Consider the following 26,443-nt stretch of genomic DNA (forward strand, 5'->3'; position numbering starts at 1 on the left):
AAGTCCATCTAACTTAAGGCATATCAATCTTATGTCTCATTCACATATTCCATAACCAAAGTCTACGTCTAAGAGTTGAATGATCCATCCTAATTCGCTTAAAACATGACACTGATACCAACTGTAACACCACATATTTTTAGAATAAATTTAAAACTACGGTTTAATCCAAAAACAAGGTTTAACAGAAACCATTTAACAAAACATCATAGTTTAAACAAATATTTAAAAAAATCTCCATATTTAAAAAAAAACATTTGTGTATATTTTTATAAAATACGTGTTTGTGTGTGTGTGTGTGTGTATATATATATATATATATATATATATATGTATATATAATGCCTATTTTTATACATTTTTTTTTTTATAAAAACGTATTTGTATATGTTTTTATGTATTTGTATGCACATAAAATATTTTTCAAGTACTTAATAATTATCTATTTTATAAAAGTCTTTTAACGTATATATGGATATAATAATATATTTTACATATGTGTATTTTTTGCATTTTTATATAACTATATTTTTATAAATAGGTATTTAAAGTAAAAATGTTTTTATAAATAAGTATTTCGTCTATAAAATTGTTTTTTAAAAAGTTTTTAATATAGAAAAAAGAAGGTTTTTATGTACAAATATGTTTTTTTATATAAATATGTTTTTATATAAAAAAAATATATTCGAAACAAAATTTTGAAAAAAAATATATAAAAAAACCAAATTTATGATAGAATTCATAAATTTCTTTGAATTTTTAGTTAAAATTATAAAATTTAGACCAACTTTATAATAAAGTTTAAAATCTAAAAAAAAATATAAATTTTGAAAACATGATGCCTGCTAGAATAGTCAAATAAATACAGTTACCGATTTGTAGTACTTTATTAAATAAAAAAATGTACATAGAAGTTTTCTTTTTTAAATTAATTAGTTAAACTTCGAAGATTTAACTATTTTTTTTTTCCTTATAGTAGAACCCTAATAAAATCCAAAATTTGTATTTTTATGATTTATCATTAGCTCAAATAAATCTTGCTCGGCCTCAATTCCCAGATTCTCTAAAGATTGGTCGGCCAAAAGAGCGTTCCTGGATTGCAGGTTGTGGCCGGAAATCGTAACTGCTGTTGAAGAGAACATAATGGCAATGGCTGCATCCAATGCGAGTGACATCAAGATCTTCACAGGTCTCCAGCAAATTGCTGAATCTCGCCATTACAAGGCATGCTTTCCAACTTCTATCCTTATTTTTCCGATTTACAGTTCAAAAGAAAACCGTATTTAAGGTAGAAATGCGACCTTCCGACTTTCTTCCTCCCCATAGCCACCGTCCGCCGCGCACAGCCCTTCTTACCGCCTCCTGCCCCCATCTACCTAGAGGAAAACCTTAATAGCCTTTTGTATGTTGCCGGCAACCCTTAACGCCCTCCTTGTGGTGTATTATGGTATCAAATATGGGTTTAACTTCGAGCTTATCATGTCGTCGTATAATGAACCCTTCATTCTCATCTGTTGATATTTCCAAGTATCTTTTGAGTAATTTGCATCATTAGACTTTAGTCTTGATTTGTGGATTAAAATTGCAGAATGTTATGTGCTTCTTGTGTCAATCTCAAACCATTTACCTTTCAAATTGATAATTTTTAGTTACCCAAGTGATATTTGGTGCAGGCATGGCTGTTGGATCAATTTGGTGTTCTTCATGATGGGAAACAACCTTACCCTGGTGCCATATCTACATGTATGTTATGAGCTTTTGACATTTTGGTAAGGGATGTCATGTCAATTGGAGATCCTTTTTTTTTTCTTCTCTCCAAAGTATGTTATTCTTTTGACATTTTGGGGGTGATATATCATATAGTCAAGTTTCCTACTTTTCTAACAGTGGAAAATCTGGCTTCTCGTGGTGCTAAAATGGTCATTATTAGTAATTCATCAAGACGTGCATCAACAACATTGGATAAATTGAAAAGCCTTGGATTTGATCCCTCTCTCTTCATTGGAGCTATCACCAGTGGAGAATTAACATATCAACATCTTCAAAGGTAGTGTGACAAAAATCCAAAGATTAATTCATTATTTCATTACAAATCGACTTTTACTAGATTTGATGAGTATCATTGTTATAGGCTTAGTGGCCTTATAAATCTTGGAGATTCTCCTTTTTATGAAAAACAACCAATTATGTAACGTGTACTTCTTTTTCTTTATTTTCTTCAAGAAGCATGCAAATAATATCTTTAATATGTGATCTACCATGAACAGGAGAGATGATCCTTGGTTTCGTGTTTTAGGAAAGACCTGCATTCACATGACATGGAGTGATCGAGGTGCTATATCACTTGAGGTAAATGTTGCAATAGAAAGAAACAAATAAATGAAAGCACATTGATATTTCTTTTTTATATTTCTTTATCATATTGCTGCAGGGGTTAGGGTTACAGGTTGTAGAGAATGTCGAAAAAGCTGAGTTTATTTTGGTCCATGGTACTGAAGCTCTAGGGCTTTCTTCTGGTGACTCTATTTCCAAGAAGCTTGAGGAGCTTGAGAAGATTCTAGAACATTGTGCAGCTAAAGGTATCCCTATGGTGGTAGCAAATCCTGATTTTGTCACTGTTGAAGCTAGAGAATTACGCATCATGCCTGGTAACTTTTTATTTTTTTTCTTACTTGAGACTCTTATTATTTATATCTTAGGTTTTTTTTTTTCTTCTGTATTAAGTCATGTATAGGTAAAGTAACCAAATGATGTCTATCTGGATAAAATGTTGTACACATAAGTTCTGTTTCTTTTTAAAGTGAATAAGCCATATGTTTTATTAATGTTTATGGATTTTAACATGAGAGAAGTTGAGAGGAAAAAAGTAGAAGGGCAATTAGGTAAAACTACACTTGACTATTATACTGTTTATGTTCTTTTTAGGTACTTTAGCAGCTACTTACGAAAAGCTTGGTGGTGAAGTTAAATGGATGGGCAAGCCTCATGAGGTGATTTTAGTATTCAAAACCAAATAAAGTTTATGCTTTTATATATTCTTAACATTCTTTTCAATTTTAGATTTGCAAAACGAGATTTATTATTGTGATTCTTTAGTTGTTTTGCAAACTTTGTTTCTTGGTTGCTTATTAAGTTATTATGGTTTCATTAATGCATCAGATTATCTATAAAGCAGCTATGGCTATGGCTGGTGTGGATGCTTCTGATTCAATTGCTGTGGGGGACTCTTTACACCATGACATAAAAGGTGCAAATGCATCTGGGATTGAATCTGCTTTTATCACTTGTGGGATCCATGCAAATGAACTTGGACTTGGTGGATTTGGAGAACTTGCTGACGTGTCTTCTGTGCATGCTCTTGCATTGAAGTATGATGCTTATCCATCATATGTATTGCCTTCTTTTACGTGGTAATCTCAATGATGGTAAGTTACACTTCTTCTCTTTTACAATGGTATCAATATTTATACAAGATTTATAAGCAACCTTTGTGATGTATGACTCAACTAGCCATCTACACATTACTTATGATCAACTGCATAAAGAAATCACTTTTATACAAATCAACTGCAAACCCTAATGAAGGTGCCATACATGAATTCTATCTACAAAATGCTATAAAAGTATAAATAAAGTAAAAGACGTCTAATATGGTGCCTAATATGTACTTAACAAATCTCTATTGTATTCTCCTATCTTAAGTCTTAAGTTTTTACGATCTAGGTCTTTGTTTTTAGCATTTAGGAAATCACGAGGAAGGGGAGAGAATCTTGGTTGTGGGATGGTAGTTTTTGAAATAGTCTCGTTTGGTGTTTTTACACTCTAGATTTGATGATAATAGTTGGTAGAAGATTCAATTGATTAAATGATTATAGTTGAATGATTTAAAATGAAATCTACCTTTCAAGAGGATGTCTCTTTCAAGAACTTTTTCTAACTGAACAAATCAATAACTACCAACTGACTTCCCAAGATCTCGTATTTATACTAATATAATAATCGACCAAAATACCCCCACGTCTTTATTACAAAGCACTTACAGATAGGCATGAGCCCGGTTCTAGGATCGGCTCTAGGATCGGCTCAGGCTGGACTAGAACCAAAAGAATCGGCTGAATCAAATTGGGAACCAGACTGCTATGGACTAAACCGGTTTTCGTTCCAAAACCCGTTATTTTCCAGCCCCATTAAGTTGTTTTCCAGCCCATTACGTCATTTTCTAGGACACCTTCAAACGCATCTCTTAAGTCAGATGCGGTCTTCAACAACTCATACGTGGAATTTCATCTCATTGGTCAATCACCACATAAGAATTTATTTCTTTTAAGCCGCATTCTTTTATACACTTTTTAAAATTTGCAATTCTATCGGTTGAATGTCTAATGTATCTTACGGCTTTTTGAACTCATTCAACATGATAGTTGTGTTCTTTTACCCTATCTTTGACAATTAGGTACAAAATATGGGTCATGCACCTAATGTGAAAATGTTTTCCACCATCATACAAACTGGACAATTTTTTAATAAAAAATTCTATTGGCTTATCGTTAATTTAAAGTGGTATTGTTGACGATCATTACCATAATGTTCTTTATCCCCAACCCATGTATACAATCCAATAACAAATGAGCCACGTCTTCCCCTTTTGAATATCTATGGGTCTAAAGTTTAAAATTCTTTTATGTATAACCCAATTATCATCTATAAAGTGACACGCTACAACCATACACTTCACTTTTTGATGAGAAGATTTCCAAGTATCCGTAGTCAAGTATATTGTGTTATGTAACTTGGATTAATGTAGTAAGTAAATATTTCTTTCTCATCAACATAATACTTAGAAACTTCACGACTAATCTTATGCCTAAATGGTACAGTAACTTTCCCGTTAAGAGCATTTGTGTATTCAATAAAAGTATTGTTTTCTATGAACTTAAACTCTAGTTCACCTAAAACAAATACGGTAAGTAAACTTTTTTAATCCTAACCTCATCATGTTTCCAAGTTGTGACACTACTATCCTCCCCAAAAGCTTGTTTTTTAAATTAAAAATTGGTTTGCTCTTTGATGTTTTCCGGATTATTTTTTTGCATCTACCGACGGGTTTATTTAAGGTAGATGTTCCATTTTGTTCGTGTCGACTTTAAGGATAGTTGAGCAGAACTTACATTTAGCATGCTTAGTTTTCACTCCACATCATTTTGTAGCCAAACCTTTACAAATGTTTTTAACATCTTGTTTTTGGTGGTACCTATTCTCTTTTATGTGACTTTCAATGCCATATGCTCTTCTTTTTCCTTTTCAGAATAATCATCATCAACAATCACATGGGTGGGGGTGGATCCAACAAATATATTGTCATCCTACACTACAAAAAAACATTTACTTCTATCACATTACATAAAGTCAACAACTATGACATCAAGATTGCAACATCAGTGGCATTCACCAATAATGTTGCAACATAACAATTATTGTTAATGTCATTCAAGAATCATGATTACAATTTTACAACATCAATAACATTGAAGAATCAAGATCTACAACATAAAAAACATAAAAAGCTGGAGTTATTTAAAGCCGATACGAACAAAAGTAAAAGATTAAAAAGTTAAAGTTATTTAAAGCCGATACGAACAAAAGTAAAAGATTAAAAAGTTAAAGTTATTTAAAGCCGATAAACAAAACGTCTAGTTTAAATAAACACGTTGGTAGAAGCCAAAAAACCTAGAAAACGATAAAGGGCAAAACAATTGCAATTTAAAAAAACAAGTTTGTGCAGAGGGTAGTAGTGTCACAACTTAGAAACATGATGCTTTTAGGATTAAGAAAGTTTTATTTAACCTATTTGTTGTAGGTGAAATACCGTTTAAGTTTGTAGAAAATGAAGTTCTATTAGGTACAAAAATGCTCTTAACAAAAAGTTTCTATACCATCTATGCATAAGATTAATCGTGATGTTTCTAAATATTATGTTTATTAAAGAAAAAAAATCCTTACTTTAGTAATCCAAGTAACACAATACACTTAAGACTACAAATATTTGGACTTTCTCTCATCAAAAAATAAATTATATGGTTGTAAATGGTCGCTTTATTGATGATAATTGGGTAATGCATAAAATAATTCTAAACTTTAGATCCATAGATAATCACAAGGGAAGAAGTGACCCATTTGCTATTGGATTGTATACTTGGGTGGGGATAAAGAACGTGATGACCATGACTACCGACAATGCTACTTCAGATGATAAGACGATAAAATTTTTGATTAAAAAATTGCCCAAATCGTATGATGGTGGAAAACATTTCCACCTTACCTGCATGACCCATATTTTAAACCTTAATATCAAAGATGAGCTAAAAGATCACAACTATCATGTTGAATGTGTTCAAAAATCCGTAAGATACATTAGCTAGTTAGACACTCAACTAGTAGAATTACAAAGTTAAAAAGTATAAAATAGTACGACTTAGAAGGGAAGAAATTCTTGTGTGGTGATTGTCAAATGAGATAAATTCCATGTATGATTTGTAGAAGACCACATTCGACTTAAGGGAGGTGTTTAAAAGTGGTTGAAAAATATTTAATGGGCTGGAAAATAACTTAATGGCAATAAATTAGTGGTTGAAATTTGTTCTCGCCTTCTCAACCTTTTTCCATTCTCGTTTGAACTTTTACTATGTGTGTGTGTCACTGTTACAACTTACAAGTATGCCATCAAAAAACACAAAAATGAATTTTCTTAAATATGGACAAAAGATATCGTTCATTTGCGACCGGAAGGTGGTTGTGGCATTTGTAAGCCCAAAAGACATTACTTTGAACTTGTAATGCTCGCCATGTGTGCAGAAGGCGGTTTTAGGGATGTCTTGTGTTGGGATTCGGATTTGATGATACCCAGATCTTAGATCTAACTTGTTGAAAATGATCGATCCATGTAATTCGTCTAAAAGCTCATCAATAACCGGAATGGGGAATTTGTCGGGAACCGTTGCCCGATTTAGCGACCTGTAGTGTCAGTAATTGACAGTAATTGACACAGAACCGCCATGACCCATCCTTTTTTTTTTAACCAAAATCACCGGGACTGTGTAGCTGACTTGGATGACCCATGCGATTAACATTTTTGTGATCAACCGCTCTATCTCGTCTTTTTGGAAATGGGGACACCGATAGGGTCGGGCACTAATCGGAGGGATGTTGTCTTTTAGAATTATCAGATGTTCTAAATGGCGTTTTTGTGGGAGTTCAGGAACAAAAGATTCCATCAAATTTGTGGAGAATTTTGAGTTAGAAATTTAGGTACCTAACTAGGTATCTGTGTTGTGTGTTGCCGAACTCAATAAGTGTTGTGTGTTGCCGAACTCAATAAGCAATTCTGCCTTCTCCCTCTTCAAGTCCCTCTCCATGGTCCTCAATGTGACTATAGATTTTCCAAGAGCAACCTCTCCCTTCAATTTTACTTTTGATTTCCCAAAGTCAAATTCAATTTTTTGTTCCTTCCAATTTGTCTGGGTTGTACCTAAAGTTTCCAACCATTTCATCCCTAGTATGACATCAAATGCTATCGAGTCTTAAGGGAAGGAATTCTTCGACAATATCGATCTCATGGAGTTGTAAAAAGATACCTTTACACACCCCGACCCTCCTCAATGTCCCCCGTTCCCATCTTCAATCCATATGGTTCAGTATCGGTGACCGGAATGCTCGGTTCTTTGACCACCCTGAAAGCTAGGAAGTTATGAGTTGCTCCTGGATCGGTCAGGGTGTGGTGAGAGGTCAACCTGGCAACGGAGTTGAGGGAGACTTCCACAAGATGATTAACATCGCTGGAATCCAATCTTACTTCCGGGTCTATCAACTTGTCTGAGTGGTTCCGAGTCTGTGTGAATTTCTGCCTCTTCCACCAAGATAACATTGATCTGTGATATGAGTGGCAAATCAGGCAATCATGTCGTGCTTTTGTCCGACACAACACGACAAGATTTTTTGTAACACGAACACGACACGACACAATGTTGTGTTTTTTTAACTAACATAAAATAACAATTAGTTTATTTAATTAATACTTAAGCATACTTAACACAACAAACACAACAAACAAATGGTAGATTGTGTCAATTTTGTGTCGAATTTTGAAAACGAACATGACACGACATCATGTTTTTTACACTTGACATGAACGCGACACAGACACAGACACAAATTCGAATTTCAGTTTCCCTTGATTTGTTCCTTAGAAGGACCCAAAAAACAATCCCATACCTCTGTCACTAGAACCGCTGTTCCGCTGCCTCCTTGACCATTGTTCTTGTCCATGAGATTCCCATCGGGAGTGATTAGGCCTGAGTTTGGTGTTTTGGAACCCTTTCCACGCTCCATTTTCTCTATCTTCCCCACCAGAACATCAAGCTTCCTCATCATCTCATTCTGTTTAAGTTTGTTATCTTCAATTGCTCTGGCTTGTTGTTGGTTAACCACTTTCTGTTGTTGCTCATCCATGATTTTCCCAGATTTTTGTCCAAAGCTTCTTAACTTCTTGTCTGATGGAACATTCTTTTTTCCGAGGAGCCACCTTGCTCTGATACCAATTGATAGACCTAAGTTGGATCTATCAAGTTGAATGCGGATTTAAGACATAGTAAATGAACAAGACGTGAATTGTATTAGACAATCCCAATATTCGAGATATGGGTATCTCCAAGGAAGAAACAATATTCTTACTAAAACAAAAGGAAAAAAAGAAATGCCTACTTGTACTCTGAGGATCAGACCAAAAGGACAAGGACACTTATCCTCCACCAAAAAGGACCTCCTGCAGAGATAAGTGGACACAACATAACTAATAATAAGAGAAAAGCAATAAAACAATGAAACTCCCCTCCCCACAATGGTAATAATAGTTGACGGGGCTTATCAAGAGGGTATGTGGGTATCATCATCTATCTTTTGTGAGAAATCTGGTATTTCATACCCTGGGAGAGTGGCTTCTCGAATTTGCCAAACCATCTTTTTTGTAATTTTGTTTAGGGTTCTTAAATCAATACAATGAATAGTTTTGGGTTCTTGTTTGTTTGTTTTCTAAATCCTAACTCAGTTTATAGCAAATATTTGCTTGTAATATTTTTTATTTTCTGTTTTTGCACCCTTTTCTAGAATCATCCCTAGGCTAGTATAAATAACTATTATCTTAAGAGTATTGGGGGATTGAGTACTTTTCATTTTTATGGTCATCAGGAGGTCATCTCTTTTTAGACCCTCTCTGATTTAGGGTAGGAAGGATAATCATTTGATTATTTTCCCTGATTTGTTATTTTGAATTCCATTTCACTTCCATAGGAATCAAGCATTCAATTTGCGGTTCCTTCATTATTGTGTTAAGATTTCTATCAAAATTCTTGACTTTTTTTTTTAAATTCAATTTTGACTATTTGACCGTGCTTGACCAAATTGGTCCAAGTTTGACTCAGTCAATTGCCTGGTAGTGGGCCGAGTTTTACAACACTTTTCTTTACTGTGGATGCTTAAGCAAGCTCTAATTACATTTGCTCTCAGCTTTTCCATTCTTATTATAGACTCGCTAATTGTGCAGTTATCACCCATTTTAGAGATAAGATATCTTAAAGGAACATTGAACATTGACTTAACCGATTAAGACAAACTAACATTGAGTTAAAGGAACATTGAACATTGACTTCATTGCTGCAGGAGACCATGTAGGATCATGACACGTGGACACACCATTGATGTCTTATAGGTCATAGAATAACCTGTGGCTATTTGATCATATATTCTTTTGCTCATTGGAGTTGTTGGTGGCATACTGCTGAAAGATACTATGTATAGGGGTGGCTAAGGATATAACTATCACTTTTCCTCCATTTATATTTTTGCCTAAACATGTATAAACTTCATATTTTTTTTCTTTCTTGATGAAATAAATGAATTTTCTCAAAATATTTCTATGTGCTTGTGATTGTTCTTGGTAAAAACATAAATTGCCATATGCCACATTGCCACAAAAACTATCAAACTAAAATATAAATGATTTATGTTCATTTACGTTTCGTGCATGAACATGAAAGTAATTTGTTAAACAAATGAACACAAATAAGAAAATCTGTTTGTTTGTTATTTATATTAATCTGGAAAGGTAAATATGAACAAGTCTTTTGTTTGTGTTTGTTGGTTTGTTTATAACCCCACTAATTGCCATATTATAGAAACTATTGGACTTGGAATGTGTATAAAAGAAAATATAAAATTTAAAAAGTTGCACAATATGTGAGGTATTTATTGTGCTTTATTCTTTTAAATCAAGACAAATCTAAAATTCAACTAAAACATTATGTCTAGGGATGAGCAAAGGAACCGACCTGAATCGGATCCGACCCAGGAACCGAAGTTGACCGAATTTAGGAACCGAATCGGACCGTCGGTTTTGATTTTTGTCGGGTCTTCGATGTTGGAACCGGTCCTCGAGAAATAGCACTGTATTTTGAGAAATATTTCGGTTACGGTTTCGGTTTTTGACGATTCTTGTCGGGTCTTGAAACCTTGTCAAGTGTTGGATGTATTATTATTTTAGGAAACTGCACTAATTTATAAATATAATCTATATAAACAAGCGATTGCCAGACAATATATGAAAAACTATAAGTTTGATATTATCAAAAATAAGTCAGTTTCTCTCTTTCAAACAACCATTGCACCATCATTAGCTATCCAACATTCAAAATATACTTTCAAAATTCAAAATATACTTTCAAGTTTCCCCAACAAAAAAAAGTCTAATATGTGGATTCCAACATCTATTGACATTTTGACTAATTCACCGATCTCTTCCCCGTTAGCTTCAAGTTGTGTAATGCATCCACAATGTCTATATATAATACAAAAGAAAAACGTTATTACTTAATAAAATGTAACAATTACTAATAAGACGTTTAAAATGTAACAAATATTAGTGTATTACCAATAGCGAGGTCATTGTCAACTAACACATCATGCACTTTGTCATAGTCATATATAGGCAAGCTACTATTTCTTAGCCAATTTTAGGTGCATATTAATGCCTCCACAATCACAACCGACAAATTAGTACGGTAGTCGGTAATTACTCGACGATGAATGTGGATTCAGATGCCACGGTGGAAATTTGCTTCCCCGAAATATCTATTAAGAAACAAATTAGTATATAATACACGACATGAATTTATAAAATAAATATGAAAAATTGAAGTAAAAGTCGATACCTCTTGCTATTCAAGCAAACGATCGGAAACCGCACCATGTTATTTTTCCACCATGTGAAGATATCATATCCTTTGTCAAATCCAATTGGGTTCTCGCTTAAGTATCGTTGCAATTGACTTTCCAACGAAGACAATGAGACACTTCCCGAGGTCATATAGCTTCCAAAGAATTCGTTTTCGTCATCAAATTTAACAACTTCTTCGAGAGTTTCTTGTTGAGACGACGGTGTCATGTTTGGTCTTTCCAAATATGTATTGAAAAACTTGTCTAATTTGCATTCGATATCAATAACCTTTGCACGTGCTTTCGATTCTATCTCATCAACATACATCTTATTATCTTTGTTCTTGGCTTTAAGCATTTGGGTAAAAACAATTTTCACAAACTTTGACTTGCATTGAGGATCTAACAATGTCGCAAAGAAGACATAATCACTTATATTGTCATAGTCACTCCAATATTTGTCATATTTTTCTTTCATACCCGGTACCATAAACAAAAAATCCGGGTTGGTTTCCTATTTCCTAATTCGTTGCTCTATATTTAAGATCTCCCGTGTATAAGTATGGAAGATAGGCTTTGTTGAACACTAAACTTTTTCAGTTTTCTTCTTAAACTTCTCAAGGAACTCCATCATCTTTGTAATCATCTCAATGTCTGAATGCGATGGTATCCTTTCCACACTTTTTTGAAACATTGGATCTATAAAAAACAACAAAGAAAATACAATAAAAGTTTCCATGTATGTTGCTGCAAATATATATATATATATATATATATATATATATATATATATATATATATATATATATATATATATATATATATATATATATATATATATATATATATATATATATATATATATATATATGGTATGCTATATTCCAAGAGATGTAACTCATTCAATTTTTAACCAAATCAAGTGTTTTTATAGTAAAAAATTATCTACAAACCTAAACATGTAGGAAAAAGAATCAGGTCAATACAACTTAAAATGAGTTAGTTATGCATATTTGAACAAAAAAAAAATCATATTACGTTTAGTTGCTGAAATATAAAAAATTTCTGATTTGATTTTATTTCTTGCGGGGATTGTAATTCATTCAATTTTTAACCCAATCAAGCGTTTTTGTAGTCTAGACTTATCTACAAAAACTAAATATGTAGGAAAAAGATTTAGGTTAATACAACTTAAATTGAGTGAGTTATGCACATTTGAACAAAAAAGTCATATTACGTTTAATTGCTGAAACATAAAAAAATTCTGATTTGATATGCTTCCTTGCGGGACTTGTAACTCATTCAATTTTTAACCAAATCAAGCGTTTTTATAGTCTAAACTTATCTACAAAAACTAAACAACATGTTGGAAAAAGATTCAGGTCAATACAACCATGGGCAGATCATTTATAGGATCAGGAGGGGCTATCCCCCCCCCCCCCTAGAATTCGGGTTAGAAGCAGCCCGTATCACTTCAAAAGTTATAAATATAAGCATGCTATTGTCAAATTTGGATGAATTGTTCCCGACTCCTGAGTTCCTCTGTTTGCTAGTTGTTGTGATTTCGGAATCAACTAATTTCGATTTTAGTTTTCACAATCTATTAAATGCATTGTTACAGATTTTAGATGACATTATACTTGGCAATGAAATTTGTTCCTGACTATTGAGTTCCTCCGTTTCATCTTTATTTTGTAAGAAGATATAAGAGCTGCAAGTTGGTGATTCTTGAAGGAAATTTAGTTTGGAATATGGAATTGGTCCAATTTTAATGTGAATATTACATTCCTAATTGTTCTCTGCATTGAATATGAAAATTTGACGAAATTCAGATTAATTTAAAGATATGGGTGCATGTTGGTTTTTATTATTTAGAATGGTTAAATATAACTTCTCAGATATAATTGTTTTTAATCTCTACCAGTTGGTTTCTTCCCAGGTTAATAAAAAAAATGGATTTACAGGTTTACAAAACATGCATCCCAAGTGTTTGATGTAGTGTTTCAAAGAAAGTTGGACCCAAATTTCACTACTATTATCTCTTAACCTGGTATGAGTTTATCCTTCCCATTTCTATTGGCTTTTCAAACTACTTTTGATTCTTTTATTTTATTTTAGTGTTTCTTAGATTATGGAGATGGATAGTTACTATCGTTTTCTTTGATGAATCTTTAGCCAAAGAGGTGACAACTACTTGTAACTTATAGGTATAGGGGGTGTGCTGGGTCTTCACCAAATAGGAAATGCAATGATAGTTCTTGAATGTAGTCATTAGTTATATTAAAGAATATATAATTCTACTCAAATTTGCCCCCCCCCCCCCCCCCCCCCCCCCACACACACACACACACACCACCACCACCACCACAACATTAATTGTTCAAGCTCCGCCCCTGAATACAACTTAAATTGAGTGAGTTATGCACATTTGAACAAAAGAGTCATATTATGTTTAATTGCTGAAATATAAAAAAATTCTGATTTGATATGCTTCCTTGCGGGACCTGTAACTCATTAAATTTTTAACCAATTCAATTTTTAACCAAATCAAGCGTTTTTATAGTCTAAACTTATCTACAAAACATAAACAAAATGTATGAAAAAGATTCAGGTAAATACAACTTAACTTGAGTGAGTTATGCAACTTTCAAAATTTGGACAAAATGCTAAATTTGTAAATATTGCTAATTGTTAGTGCTGAAACAGATTTGGTTTTATTTACCTTGATGGCTATATTCGAGAAACACGTCTTTGACATCGTATGCTTATCTTAGCAATTCAAAGGTAGAGTTCCACCGTGTTGGAGTTTCACCACACAAAAACCTTTGAGTTTCTACAATCACATCCTTCATGGCTTGTTTAAAGGTCTTGATCCGTTGCGGGGAGGCTCTAATGTATTTCATCGCATCCTGTATGCTTTTTACATGGTAAACTTCGTGTTTTAACCCCATTTTCACAACTAGGTTTATGATATGAGCCATACACCTAATGTGAAAATGTTTACCATTATCGTAAATACCCAAAAGTTCTTTCACAATGATGTTGATTGTTGCGTCATTTGTCTTGGCACTATCAACGGTCATCGTCATGACATTCTTCATGCCCACTCGTTTATGCAAATTAGCAACTCTCGGGTCATGTCTTTAGCTTTTTGAGTATCAACCTCTTTAAAGTTTACTACCCTTTTGTGAATGACAAAATCTTTAGTAATGAAGTAGGCCATGCCAACCATATAATTTATCTTTTGACACGAGGATGTCCACGTGTCGGTTGTCAAGTGGATGGCTGTTTTGGGGTTGCTCAAATGTTTGTAGAACTTCTGCCTCTCCATTAAATAGGACACAACATCACGAGAAATTTTATGCCTTGAAGGCAATTTCACCCTACCATTAAGGGCGTTTACAAATTCTATGAAGGCCTCGTTTTCAATGGATTTAAAAGGTAGTTCCCCGATGGTGAAAAGGCCTCGTAAGGCAAGTTGAATCCTCGTATCATCATGTTTCCATGTGTATACATGGCCCTCGCCATTAGGAGCTTTCGTAAATGACAACTTTTGTTGTTTGTCATCATCTTCATTTGGTTTGTTGTCCGGATTTAACTTACAACCATTAAAATGCTTGTTTATTGAAGTTGTCCCATTCCGATTTGCATCCCTGGTTAGTAATTTTAAACAATAATTACATTCGACCCACTTTCTTTCAATTCCATCTTCCTCCTTTATCCATTCTATCTCGAAGTTATCCCAAACAGGAGCGGTACAATTGTCACTATCCTCTCGTCTGGTTAGGTTAATCCGATCCTTTAACTCCTTTTGATTCGTTTTTTTTGCTCTTGGGTTTTGGTTTTGTTAGGTATTTTTGTTGTGTACGCTTTTTTGGTAGTGGTGGTTTTTCTGTTTGTGTTGGTTTTTTTGGTTGTCTTCGTTTTTTTGGGGTTGCAAATTTTCGTTTTTTTGATGGTTGTTGTTCTTGTGGCTCCTCTTCTTGGTCTGATTCGTCACTTGGTATAACATGCCATGCTGGTGTTTCTTCTATACAAACAAAAAAACCACCAATACCAAAAAAGTGAACACAACAACAATACCCAACAGAACCAAAACCCAAGAACAAAAAAACGGCTCAGAAGGAGTTAAAGGACTGGATTAACCCAACCAGACGAGAGGGTAGAGATAATTGTACTACTCATGTTTGGGATTACTTCTAGATAGAATGCATAAAGGAGGAAGATGGAATTGAAAGAAAGTTTGCCGAATGTAATTATTGTTTAAAATTACTAGCCGTGGATGCAAACTGGAATGGGACAACTTCAATAAACAAGCATTTTAATGACTACAAGTTAAATCTGGACAAAAAACCAAATGAAGATGATGACAAACAACAAAAGTTGTCATTTACGAAAGCTCCTAATGGCGAGGGCCATGTATACACATGGAAACATGATGATACGAGGATTCAACTTGCCTTACTAGGCCTTTTCACCATCGGGAAACTACCTTTTAAATTCATTGAAAACGAGGCCTTCATAGAATTTGTAAACGCCCTTAATGGTAGGGTGAAATTGCCTTTAAGGCATAAAATTTCTCGTGATGTTGTGTCCTATTTAATGGAGAGGCAGAAGTTATACAAACATTTGAGCAACCCCAAAACAACCATCCACTTGACAACCGACACGTGGACATCCTCGTGTCAAAAGATAAATTATATGGTTGGCATGGCCTACTTCATTACTAAAGATTTTGTCATTCACAAAAGGGTAGTAAACTTTAAAGAGGTTGATACTCAAAAAGCTAAAGACATGACCCGAGAGTTGCTAATTTGCATAAACGAGTGGGCATGAAGAATGTCATGACGATGACCGTTGATAGTGCCAAGACAAATGACGCAACAATCAACATCATTGTGAAAGAACTTTTGGGTATTTACGATAATGGTAAACATTTTCACATTAGGTGTATGACTCATATCATAAACCTAGTTGTGAAAATGGGGTTAAAACACGAAGTTTACCATGTAAAAAGCATACAGGATGCGATGAAATACATTAGAGCCTCCCCGCAACGGATCAAGACCTTTAAACAAGCCATGAAGGATGCGATTGTAGAAACTCAAAGGTTTTTGTGTGGTGAAACTCCAACACGGTGGAACTCTACCTTTGAATTGCTAAGATAAGCATACGATGTGAAAGACATGTTTCTCGAATATAGCCATCAAGGTAAATAAAACCAAATCTGTTTCAGCACTAACAATTAGCAATATTTACAAATTTTGCATTTTGTCCAAATTTTGAAAGTTGCATAATTCACTCAATTTAAGTTGTATTGACCTGAATCTTTTTCATACATGTTGTTTATGTTTTGTAGATAAGTTTAGTCTATAAAAAAGCTTGATTTGGTTAAAAATTGAATGAGTTACACGCCCCGCAAGGAAGCATATCAAATCAGATTTTTTTTTATATTTCAGCAATTAAACATAATATGACTCTTTTGTTCAAATGTGCATAATTCACTCAATTTAAGTTGTATTCAGGGGCGAAGCTTGAACAATTAATGTTGTGGTGATGGTGTGGGGGTGGGGGAGCAAAAGTAGTATAGATTATCAAGGAAATTATGAGTTATTTTTTAAAGTACTGGTGCATAATTTTGACATTTGAGTAGAATTATATATTCTTTAATAAAACTAATGACTACATTCAAGAACTATCATTGCATTTCCTAATTGGTGAAGACCCATCACACTCTTTGGCTAAAGATTCATCAAAGAAAACGATAGTAATTATCCATCTCCATAATCTAAGAAACAATAAAATAAAATAAAAGAATCAAAAATAGTTTGAAAAGCCAATAGAAATGGGAGGATAAACTCATACCAGGTTGAGAGATACTAGTAGTGAAATTTGGGTCCAACTTTCTTTGAAACACTACATCAAACACTTGGGATGCATGTTTTGTAAACCTGTAAATCCATTTTTTTTATTAACCTGGGAAGAAACCAACTGGTAGAGATTAAAAACAATTATATCTGAGAAGTTATATTTAACCATTCTAAATAATAAAAACCAACATGCACCCATATCTTTAAATTAATCTAAATTTCGTCAAATTTTCATATTCAATGCAGAGAACAATTAGGGATGTAATATTCACATTAAAATTGGACCAATTCCATATTCCGAACTAAATTTCCTTCAAGAATCACCAACATGCAGCTCCTATATCTTCTTACAAAATAAAGATGAAACGGAGGAACTCAATAGTCAGGAACAAATTTCATTGCCAAGTATAATGTCATCTAAAATCTGTAACAATGCATTTAATAGATTGTGAAAACTAAAATCGAAATTAGTTGATTCCGAAATTTTACAATAGGAAACTTATATTTTATAAAATTTGAAGTGATATGGGCTGCTTCTAACCCAAATTCTAGAGGGGGGAGGGGGCACATCCACTCTTGGCCCTATAAATGATCCGCCCATGGTTGTATTGACCTATATTTTTTCCTATATGTTGTTTTATTTTTGTAGACAAGTTTAGACTATAAAAATGCTTGATTTGGTTAAAATTTGAATGAGTTAGAAGCCCCGCAAGGAAGTATATCAAATCAGAAATTTTTTATGTTTCAACAATTAAAAGTAATATAACGTTTTTGTTCAAATATGCATAACTCACTCAATTTAAGTTGTATTGACCTGAATATTTTTCCTACATGTTGTTTAGTTTTTGTAGATATTTTTAGAATATAAAAACGCTTGATTTGGTTAAAAATTGAATGACTTACAAGCCCGACAAGGAATCATATCAAATAAGAATTTTTTTTATGTTTCAAGAATTAAACGTAATATGACTTTTTTGTTCAAATGTGTATAACTCACTCAATTTTAGTTGTATTGGCCTGAACCTTTTTCCTACATGTTGTTTAGTTTTTTTTAGATAAGTTTAGACTATAAAAATGCTTGATTTAGTTAAAAATTAAATTGGTTACAAGCCCCGCAAGGAAGCATATCAAATCAGATTTTATTTATTTATTTATGTTTCAGCAATTAAACGTAATATGATTTTTTTTGTTCAAATGTGCATAACTCACTCAATTTAAGTTGCATTGATCTGAATCTTTTTCCTACATGTTTTTTAGTTTTTGTAGATAAGTTTAGACTATAAAAACGCTTGATTTTATGTAACATCCCAAAAATTAAGACCAAAAATTTCATTTTTAAATAAGTAATAAAGAAATCATTAGTATTAAAAACATTCATCGTGTCATCCCATAACAAAACCATATGTCAATAATCTAAACATGTCACAATAAAACATATTTAGAGTATGTCTCCCAAGAATCTCATGCTAGGAATAATGGTGTGATGCGCTGCAATCATGTCGGCTCCTTTCCCTTCGAAGAAGAGGTACCTAAAATCAAAACTGAAAACCATAAGCACAAAGCTTAGTGATTTCCCCTATCATACCACATACCATACTATACAAATACTGCCAAGCATATCTGGGTGCTGGCCTACCCCTTCGGTCTCTTTCAACCGGTAACTTCCTAGTATTTCAGGGTGCTAACCTACCCCTTCTCTCACATCCGAAAACCAGAAGGCTAATTAAGGAAATATATTATGCAAACTGAAGGTCTACTCGTCAAGTCCTAAGGGGATAACTCGACGAGTAGAAATAAGCTTTTAGGATGCGGGTTGAGAAGCCAATTCGATGAGTTGGGGAGGACCAACTCGACGAGTTGGTTTGGGTTTAGGAAACCCTAGATTCGGGGTTTTGTACCCTATTTAAGCATCTTAATCCTCACCTTATGGCCTCATTTCCAGCCTCCAAGTCCCAAAACCCTAATCCACGAAACCTTAGAGCTTTGTGTGAGTTGGTGAGCCATTTTTTAGTGAACTTTGGGTATTTGAAGCTTGTGAAGAAGAGGAGAAGCTTGGAGATTCAGAAGGGAGTTGTAGATCCAAAAGCAACACCTTATCCTCTCCATTTTCTAGTAAGCAAGTCTCAACCTTGCTTAGTAGTTTGATAGATCTCTTATTTTCACTTTAAGGGGGGGGGGGGGGGGGGGAGGGTTGGTCCAATAAGCTTGACCCTTGGGTTTTGGACGTCCCAAGAAAGGATCCCTTCAGTCTGGAATCATTAAGGGTTGTTAAGGCATAAAGGTGCAAACTTTATGCCATTGGAGCCCCCATGCAAGCTTTAAGGTGTTATGTTGGCCTTTTAAGCCCAAAAGGGCCATGCATGGAAGAAAAGTCTTAGACTTTACGTGTTCAAATGATATTTAAGGCCTAGATCTCTGTTTTCATGCTTTGGTTTGGAGTAATAAGGCTTTTGGACAAAGATCTATGTCCTAAAGAACTAGGGTTTTAGATAAACCCAAGAAGGACTAGTAGCGGGTAAAGTTTGAAACTTTACCCTTGAGAAGGCATTTTCTGTATGTAAAAGAAGTACGGAGTCTTGATCGGGATAATAGGGGCTTAATCTGTTAAGATGGCCCAAACAGAGAGGGGGACTCGGTGAGTCTAGAGAGGGACTTGACGAGTTGAGTCGTGATGTCCTGATTTTTCTACAGGGCAAAACTTGATGAGCCTGAAGAGGGACTCGAAGAGTTGACTTGTTCTACCACGACTATGACTAGCAAAGGAACTCGACGAGTCAGGAGGATGACTTGGCGGTTGAGTCAAATCGGGGTGTTGACTTTGACTTTGACCAAGCGTTGAATTTGACTAGGGGTAAAATGGTCATTTTTCCCTAAGAAGGATTATCAGTTCTTGACTAAGTATTATGTTGGTAATGTTAGCTTGGGGAGTCGAGTGATCAGCAGTTCGGGGATCTGCTAGCTAGCAGCGAGTGGTTTATTCGTAGGATTCTGCAGTCAGCTTGTGAGGTGAGTTTTCTCCAGTAGGAACGGGTCGAAGGCACCAATGTCGGCCCGTTTATGTAGTGTATACCGGATTTAGATCCGATATTGGGGTTAGCCTGATGTAGTTTATATGTTTCCGGATTTCGGTCCGATGCCGGACATGGCCCAAGGAAGGTTATTACGTATGTTTCTAAACTACGGTTCGATGTCGGGTGGTACTCGAGGAAGGAATGCATGTTTAGTTATAATTGTTGTCTTTGTGATACGTGTATGTGCCTGGTAGGGAGGTGAGTGTGGGCGGGAGACCGTATCTCATCACTAGCTGAGTGTGGATGGGGTTCCATATTTTATTATTATTAGCAGAGTACGGGCGGGGCCCAAGATAGGCGAGGCCTTGAGACTAGTAGTTATAGTGTTGTGCTTGTCTATTATGTACTAGCATGATTATATGTTATTGCTTGTATGTGTATAGCGGGCGGGGCCCAAAGACAGGCGGGGTCTAGTAGAAATACATTTGTATACCGAGCGGGGCTCAATGCCAAGCAGGGCCTGATGCCAGATTCGTCCGATGTCGGGCGGAACCCGAGGTAGCGGGCTAGGCCAAATGTATGTTGATATGTGCTTATGTGTATGATATGTGGTAGCTTGGGGAGACTCACTAAGCTTCGTGCTTACAGTTTTCAGTTTTGGTTTCAGGTACTTCCACTAGCCAGGGGAAGAGCTCGGGATGACTGCATAACACACACCACATCTTTTAGCCCGCAATGATTTACTTTGATAATTTGATAAATGATTTTTATACAATATTTTGTTATGATGATTCGAGATACATGAATTATGATCTCTATTGTGATGTTATATGAATTATGGTTTTCTTAAATGAATTTAAAACGAAAATTTTGGACCGTATTTTTGGGATGTTACAAGTTGGTATCAGAGCCTTGGTTTGAGGGATTCGGGCACATTCTCGGGTGTGTCTGAACTCATACTAAGGAATTGGTATAGAAATTTTCAAAAGAAAGTCATTTTTATAAAAAGAACTTTGAAAAAAGAAAGGAATTTTGAAAAGAGAAAAGGGTATGGTGCATGCAATCAACCGAGCTTAAGTAAGTACTCCCAAATTACCCATACAAGTTTATGTTATGATATGGTTATGAGAACTGCATGCTAGATTAGGACTAAGGATCTAGGAATGATGCCTTATGTGCCTGTTATATGTGTATCAGCTTTATAAACTGCATTCTAGTACAGATTAGTCAGTGATATGATGGCCTGATTAGAATATGCTTGATTATATGTGCTCAATGCTCGAATGCTACTTGCTCTGTGCTTTTATGAGTCTTAGTTATCTTTTACTAACTAGTAAACGAATATGTTAAGTTCATATTGCAAGGACTAAATAATTTCAAAAGGTTAGGTCTAGCTTTATTTCGCAGCTCTTGTTTGAGTCCAACCGTTGTAGGGCATGATCTCTCATTCGAAGTATTATCTAGTCTTAGTTATATGTAATGGTATTCGCGAGCTAGTTAGGGGGGGGGGGGGGGAGATAGCAGAGACTTCTTATGCAGCTGATGGCGGAGAGTGGGATGGTGATTACCCTTGGGAAAGCCTAGGATGAGTTTAGTGCTGGGAGCAGTAGTAATGAAAGGGACATGGTGGAGTCAATGCAATCCTTGAGGAAAGTATGGATAGATGTGGAAGGTAGCATGGGCCCGTACTACTGAAAGCATAAGACCCATACTCGAGTCAAGATGGCTGATATACAGCCAAGAAACTTGTAGTGTGTGTGTGTGTGATCTCTTGATAATGATGAGTATTTTGATGGTTGTTATGATATGTTGCAGCATGGTGACACTATGTGGTAGACCAGTGGGCAGTTCAGGTGCAGGTGAGGGATTAGGCTTTGGCTCGAGAGCTGGGCAGCTCGATGAGCAGATGAGACAATTTATTTCAACTGAGATTACACATAATATTTTAGACCAGACTCTTGTGATCTTTGGTACGGTCAAGGAGGGCATTATGGAGATTTTGTATAAGAGATTGGGTGCGTTCCGCACTGAGAATGCGGCCATGATGGGGGCATGCACATTGATGTTCATGGAGTTCAGAGCCTGTGGAGCTCCAGACTATCATGGGGCTAAAGACCCCATTGCTAGCAACCGGTGGTTGGTAGATGTCGCCAACGCTTTCTGTTCTAGCCGGTGTCCCGAGGGGTACAAGATCCGACTCGCCCCCTGTCTTCTGAAGGACATAGCGTGTGATTGGTAGGAGGAGGTTGGACATGCCATTGGGGATGATGCCGCGTTGGACGCGATGACGTGGAGTGACTTCTCGGCCAGGTTCAACGCCAAGTTTACACCGGTTATTGAGGTACAACAGTAGATAGCAGAGACTTCTTATGCAGCTGATGGCGGAGAGTGGGATGGTGATTACCCTTGGGAAAGCCTAGGATGAGTTTAGTGTTGGGAGCAGTAGTAATGAAAGGGACATGGTGGAGTCAATGCAATCCTTGAGGAAAGTACGGATAGATGTGGAAGGTAGCATGGGCCCGTACTACTGAAAGCATAAGACCCATACTCGAGTCAAGATGGCTGATATACAACTAATAAACTTGTAGTGTGTGTGTGATCTCTTGATAATGATGAGTATTTTGATGGTTGTTATGATATGTTGCAGCATGGTGACACTATGTGGTAGACCAGTGGGCAGTTCAGGTGCAGGTGAGGGATTAGGCTTTGGCTCGAGAGCTGGGCAGCTCGATGAGCAGATGAGACAATTTATTTCAACTGAGATTACACATAATATTTTAGACTAGACTCTTGTGATCTTTGGTACGGTCAAGGAGGGCATTATGGAGATTTTGTATAAGAGATTGGGTGCGTTCCGCACTGAGAATGCGGCCATGATGGGGGCATGCACATTGATGTTCATGGAGTTCAGAGCCTGTGGAGCTCCAGACTATCATGGGGCTAAAGACCCCATTGCTAGCAGCCGGTGGTTGGTAGATGTCGCCAACGCTTTCCGTTCTAGCCGGTGTCCCGAGGGGTACAAGATCCGACTCGCCCCCTGTCTTCTGAAGGACATAGCGTGTGATTGGTAGGAGGAGGTTGGACATGCCATTGGGGATGATGCAGCGTTGGACGCGATGACGTGGAGTGACTTCTCGTCCAGGTTCAACGCCAAGTTTACACCGGTTATTGAGGTACAACAGTTAGCACGAGAGTTCCAGGACCTCTAGCAGACTACAAAGATAGTGGCGGAGATCACCGCCAAATTCAAATAGAGAGCCCTTCTTGTTCCGCAGTATGTGGCGGATGAGGATATGAAGAAGGCTCGGTAACACGAGATGCCGAGGAGCGACATTAGACAGTTTGTGCGCCAGTCCAGCTGCAAGACACTGGAGGATATGATTGCTCGAACTAGGGACATAATGTTGTGTGTGTGTGTATATATATATATATATATATATATATATATATATATATATATATATATATATATATATATATATATATATATATATATATATATGGCTTAAACCCTAAAAATTAGGGTTTTAAGTCTGCTCGCGTACGTTGTGCGTACTCCTTGGTACGCTGCGCGTACGTTCATGAACTCCCCGCTTCCAATGTTGCACTACGCCCCGCGTATGCCAAGCTTACGCCCAGCGTACGTCTTCGTGCAGCCCAATCTTGTCGGCCCTCATCTCGAAGTTCGATGCGTCTGGAAATACCTCCGGGTAGTGCTCCCTCATCTCCTCCAGTCCTCCTCGGGCTCCCAAGTCCACTCCGAGCCCTTGTGGTGCTGCCATTGCATCTTCACCAACTATACCCTCTTGTTCCTCAGCTCCTTAGTCTTCCTGTCAAGAATGGCTACTGGTCTCTCGATGTAGTTCAAGCTATCATCCACCTGAATATCCTCTAAAGGATCAACTGCGGAGTCATCCACTAGACACTTCTGCAGCTGAGAGACATGGAAAGTGTTGTGGATCTTGCTGAGCTCTGCTGGAATATCCAAACGATAAGCAACCCGACCGACTCGAGCCAAAACCCTGAACGGACTGATGTACCTGGGGCCCAGCTTGCCCCGCTTCCTGAACCGGATGACACCTTTCCAAGGTGGCACCTTCAGGAGAACCATGTCGCCCACCTGAAGCTCCAAGTCTAAGTTGCGCTTGTCAGTATAGCTTTTCTGCCGACTCTGAGTAGTCTGGAGCCTGCTCCGGACCTGCTGGATCTTCTCCATGGTCTTGAGTACCACCTCAGTACTCCCCACGACTATCTGACCAACCTCTCCCCAACAAATTGGGGGCCTACACTTCCTCTCGTAAAGCATCTCGAAGGGAGGCCGATCTATGCTAGTGATATTTGCATAATTATTCATATGTTTAGCATACATTTTTATTCATTTTTAGCTAATTATGCATAATGTGGACGAAAGGTACTTAATAATACTTAAATTTTGTTTTCAGTCCAAAAGACATGCTTGGAAGTAAAAAGGAACAAGGAGAAACAATTAGAGACCAAACAATGAAGAAAGAGGAAAAACACACCAACTCGGCGAGTCCGCGAGGCTACTCGACGAGTACCCAAGAATGCTCCCGAAGATAAGTCAAGACTCCTTACCGTACACGGATTTCACCTGGTACTCGGCGAGTCCACGACCTACTCGCCGAGTAGCCCCTGTTTTGTGATACCTATAAATATGGGGTCTTAATCCGAATTGAGGGACTTTTTCTGGCTTTTGGGAGTTACACCTGCGATTGAAGAACCCTCTGGAGAGCTGAGAAACCCTAACCTTCGATCTTTTGAAGAATCAAGGCAATTTAGGTTATACTTTCCACTTAATCTTAGGAATTAAGCATGTCTAGCCTAGTTGAATTTGTTTTTAAGTTTGTTTTTACTGTAACCATGAGCTAAATTCGTATTGTTTCTGTTTAGGAAGACCAAGTTACTCCTATGGTTTAATTATTATTTTTATTGATTGTTTATTGGTGAGTTTTTTTTTTTAAATTAAGTTTGTTAAAGAACCTTATGCATTAACCACAACTATTTCCTGTTAATGGGAAGACAATTAAGCTACATGAATATCTCTTAGTTTTTAACCTCATATGTTTATGTGAACACTTTATCATATGCCTAGGAATAATGAACATGAAACTAGGATTAATTAGAGAATGGGTAAATTAATGTGTGAGCTTGTTTGAGAAACCAACAAACAAGAGGTTAATTGAACCACCAACTTGATTAACCAATTACAAATCTTATTTAATCCAAACAATTGAACTAGGGAATTAATTAGTTTAAACAATTGGCCACTGCTTGAATTGATTAATTGTCTAAGGGTTAGTAGTAATGAACATGAACCTAAACACTATAGTTGGTAACCAATAGCAATTAATTTATCATATTATCATATAAATAACCATAGGAGTGAATTGGTTGGACCTAAACAGAAACTCTTTATCAAACTTGGTGAATTTGTTACTTGTTCTAGTTGTTTAGTTAATCACGTGCTTAAGTGGTGTGTTTAAGTTTCTAGTCTTGCAAAACTAGAGAAAAACTCTTTTACTTTTATTACTTGCTTAGTTAAAATTAGTTATTAGTTTAATTTCCGTTCCCTGAGTTCGACACCCTACTTATCCAACTATACCACTAAAAGACAGGTTCACTGCCTTTGTGTGCTAAATTTATAATTTAAAAGTAGGAATAAAACAAGTGCATTTCACACACATCAAGTTTTTGGCGCCGTTGCCGGGGAACGGTTCCAAAATTAAGTCTAATTCCTAATTTTGTCAATCCTTTGTGTGAGTTTTTCTTGCACAAAGTTATTTTTTTTAGTAATACAGTAAGTAGGTTAGGTTTTAGAATTTATTAGTTTTTTAGAAGTCTTTTAATTAGCTTTTAAATTTTTTAGTTTTAAACAGGCTACTCGTCGAGTGCATTCGCACCTACTCGGCGAGTACCCTGCTATTTGCCAAACTATTTTTCGTTTTCGTTCTGTTTCATTTTTGTTCTTTTTACGCATTTTTTCTTGTTTGTTTGCAGTTGTTTCATGACCCGAGGATCTGATACACCTCTGGTCCTTCCTCTCGAAGACCCGGAATCCGCACTAAGGAGGAACAAAGGAAAATCCGTTGGAGAATCTGTTTCTTCAAAGAATTCGCCACTAAAGAACCTCAAGTCCGTTTTCAACAAGAAGAAGAGTAGTAAATCAGGAGCATCCAACGCCTCTGTAGCAATCGAAGACTCGATTAAAGAAGACACCGAGTACGAGACCGAGGAAGAAGAAGAACCTACATACGAACACGAATCCGATTTTGAGAACGA

The 26,443-nt window shown here is 36.1% G+C and overlaps 1 protein-coding gene across 10 annotated transcripts; it reads left to right on the forward strand.

Moving 5' to 3' along the window:
* Nucleotides 1–1,003: 1,003 nt before the first annotated feature.
* On the forward strand, nucleotides 1,004–25,087 carry LOC111886299 (uncharacterized). 10 transcript variants are annotated; one of them, XM_042899138.2, is made up of 8 exons: nucleotides 1,004–1,224; nucleotides 1,674–1,743; nucleotides 1,888–2,047; nucleotides 2,268–2,349; nucleotides 2,432–2,648; nucleotides 2,926–2,990; nucleotides 3,160–3,425; nucleotides 24,586–25,087. In XM_042899138.2, exons 1-7 carry the CDS (start codon nucleotides 1,144–1,146, stop codon nucleotides 3,412–3,414), a joined length of 930 nt encoding a protein of 309 aa, XP_042755072.1. In that variant the 5' UTR covers nucleotides 1,004–1,143; the 3' UTR covers nucleotides 3,415–3,425; nucleotides 24,586–25,087. The 10 variants fall into 10 exon arrangements, with proteins under 10 accessions (XP_042755072.1, XP_023738302.1, XP_042755069.1 ...); XM_023882534.3 differs by lacking the exon at nucleotides 24,586–25,087 and adding an exon at nucleotides 20,811–21,023; XM_042899135.2 differs by lacking the exon at nucleotides 24,586–25,087 and adding an exon at nucleotides 13,202–17,373.
* Nucleotides 25,088–26,443: the final 1,356 nt, after the last annotated feature.

Source organism: Lactuca sativa, chromosome 2 (assembly GCF_002870075.4).
Source record: "Lactuca sativa cultivar Salinas chromosome 2, Lsat_Salinas_v11, whole genome shotgun sequence".
Lineage (NCBI taxonomy): Eukaryota > Viridiplantae > Streptophyta > Magnoliopsida > Asterales > Asteraceae > Lactuca > Lactuca sativa.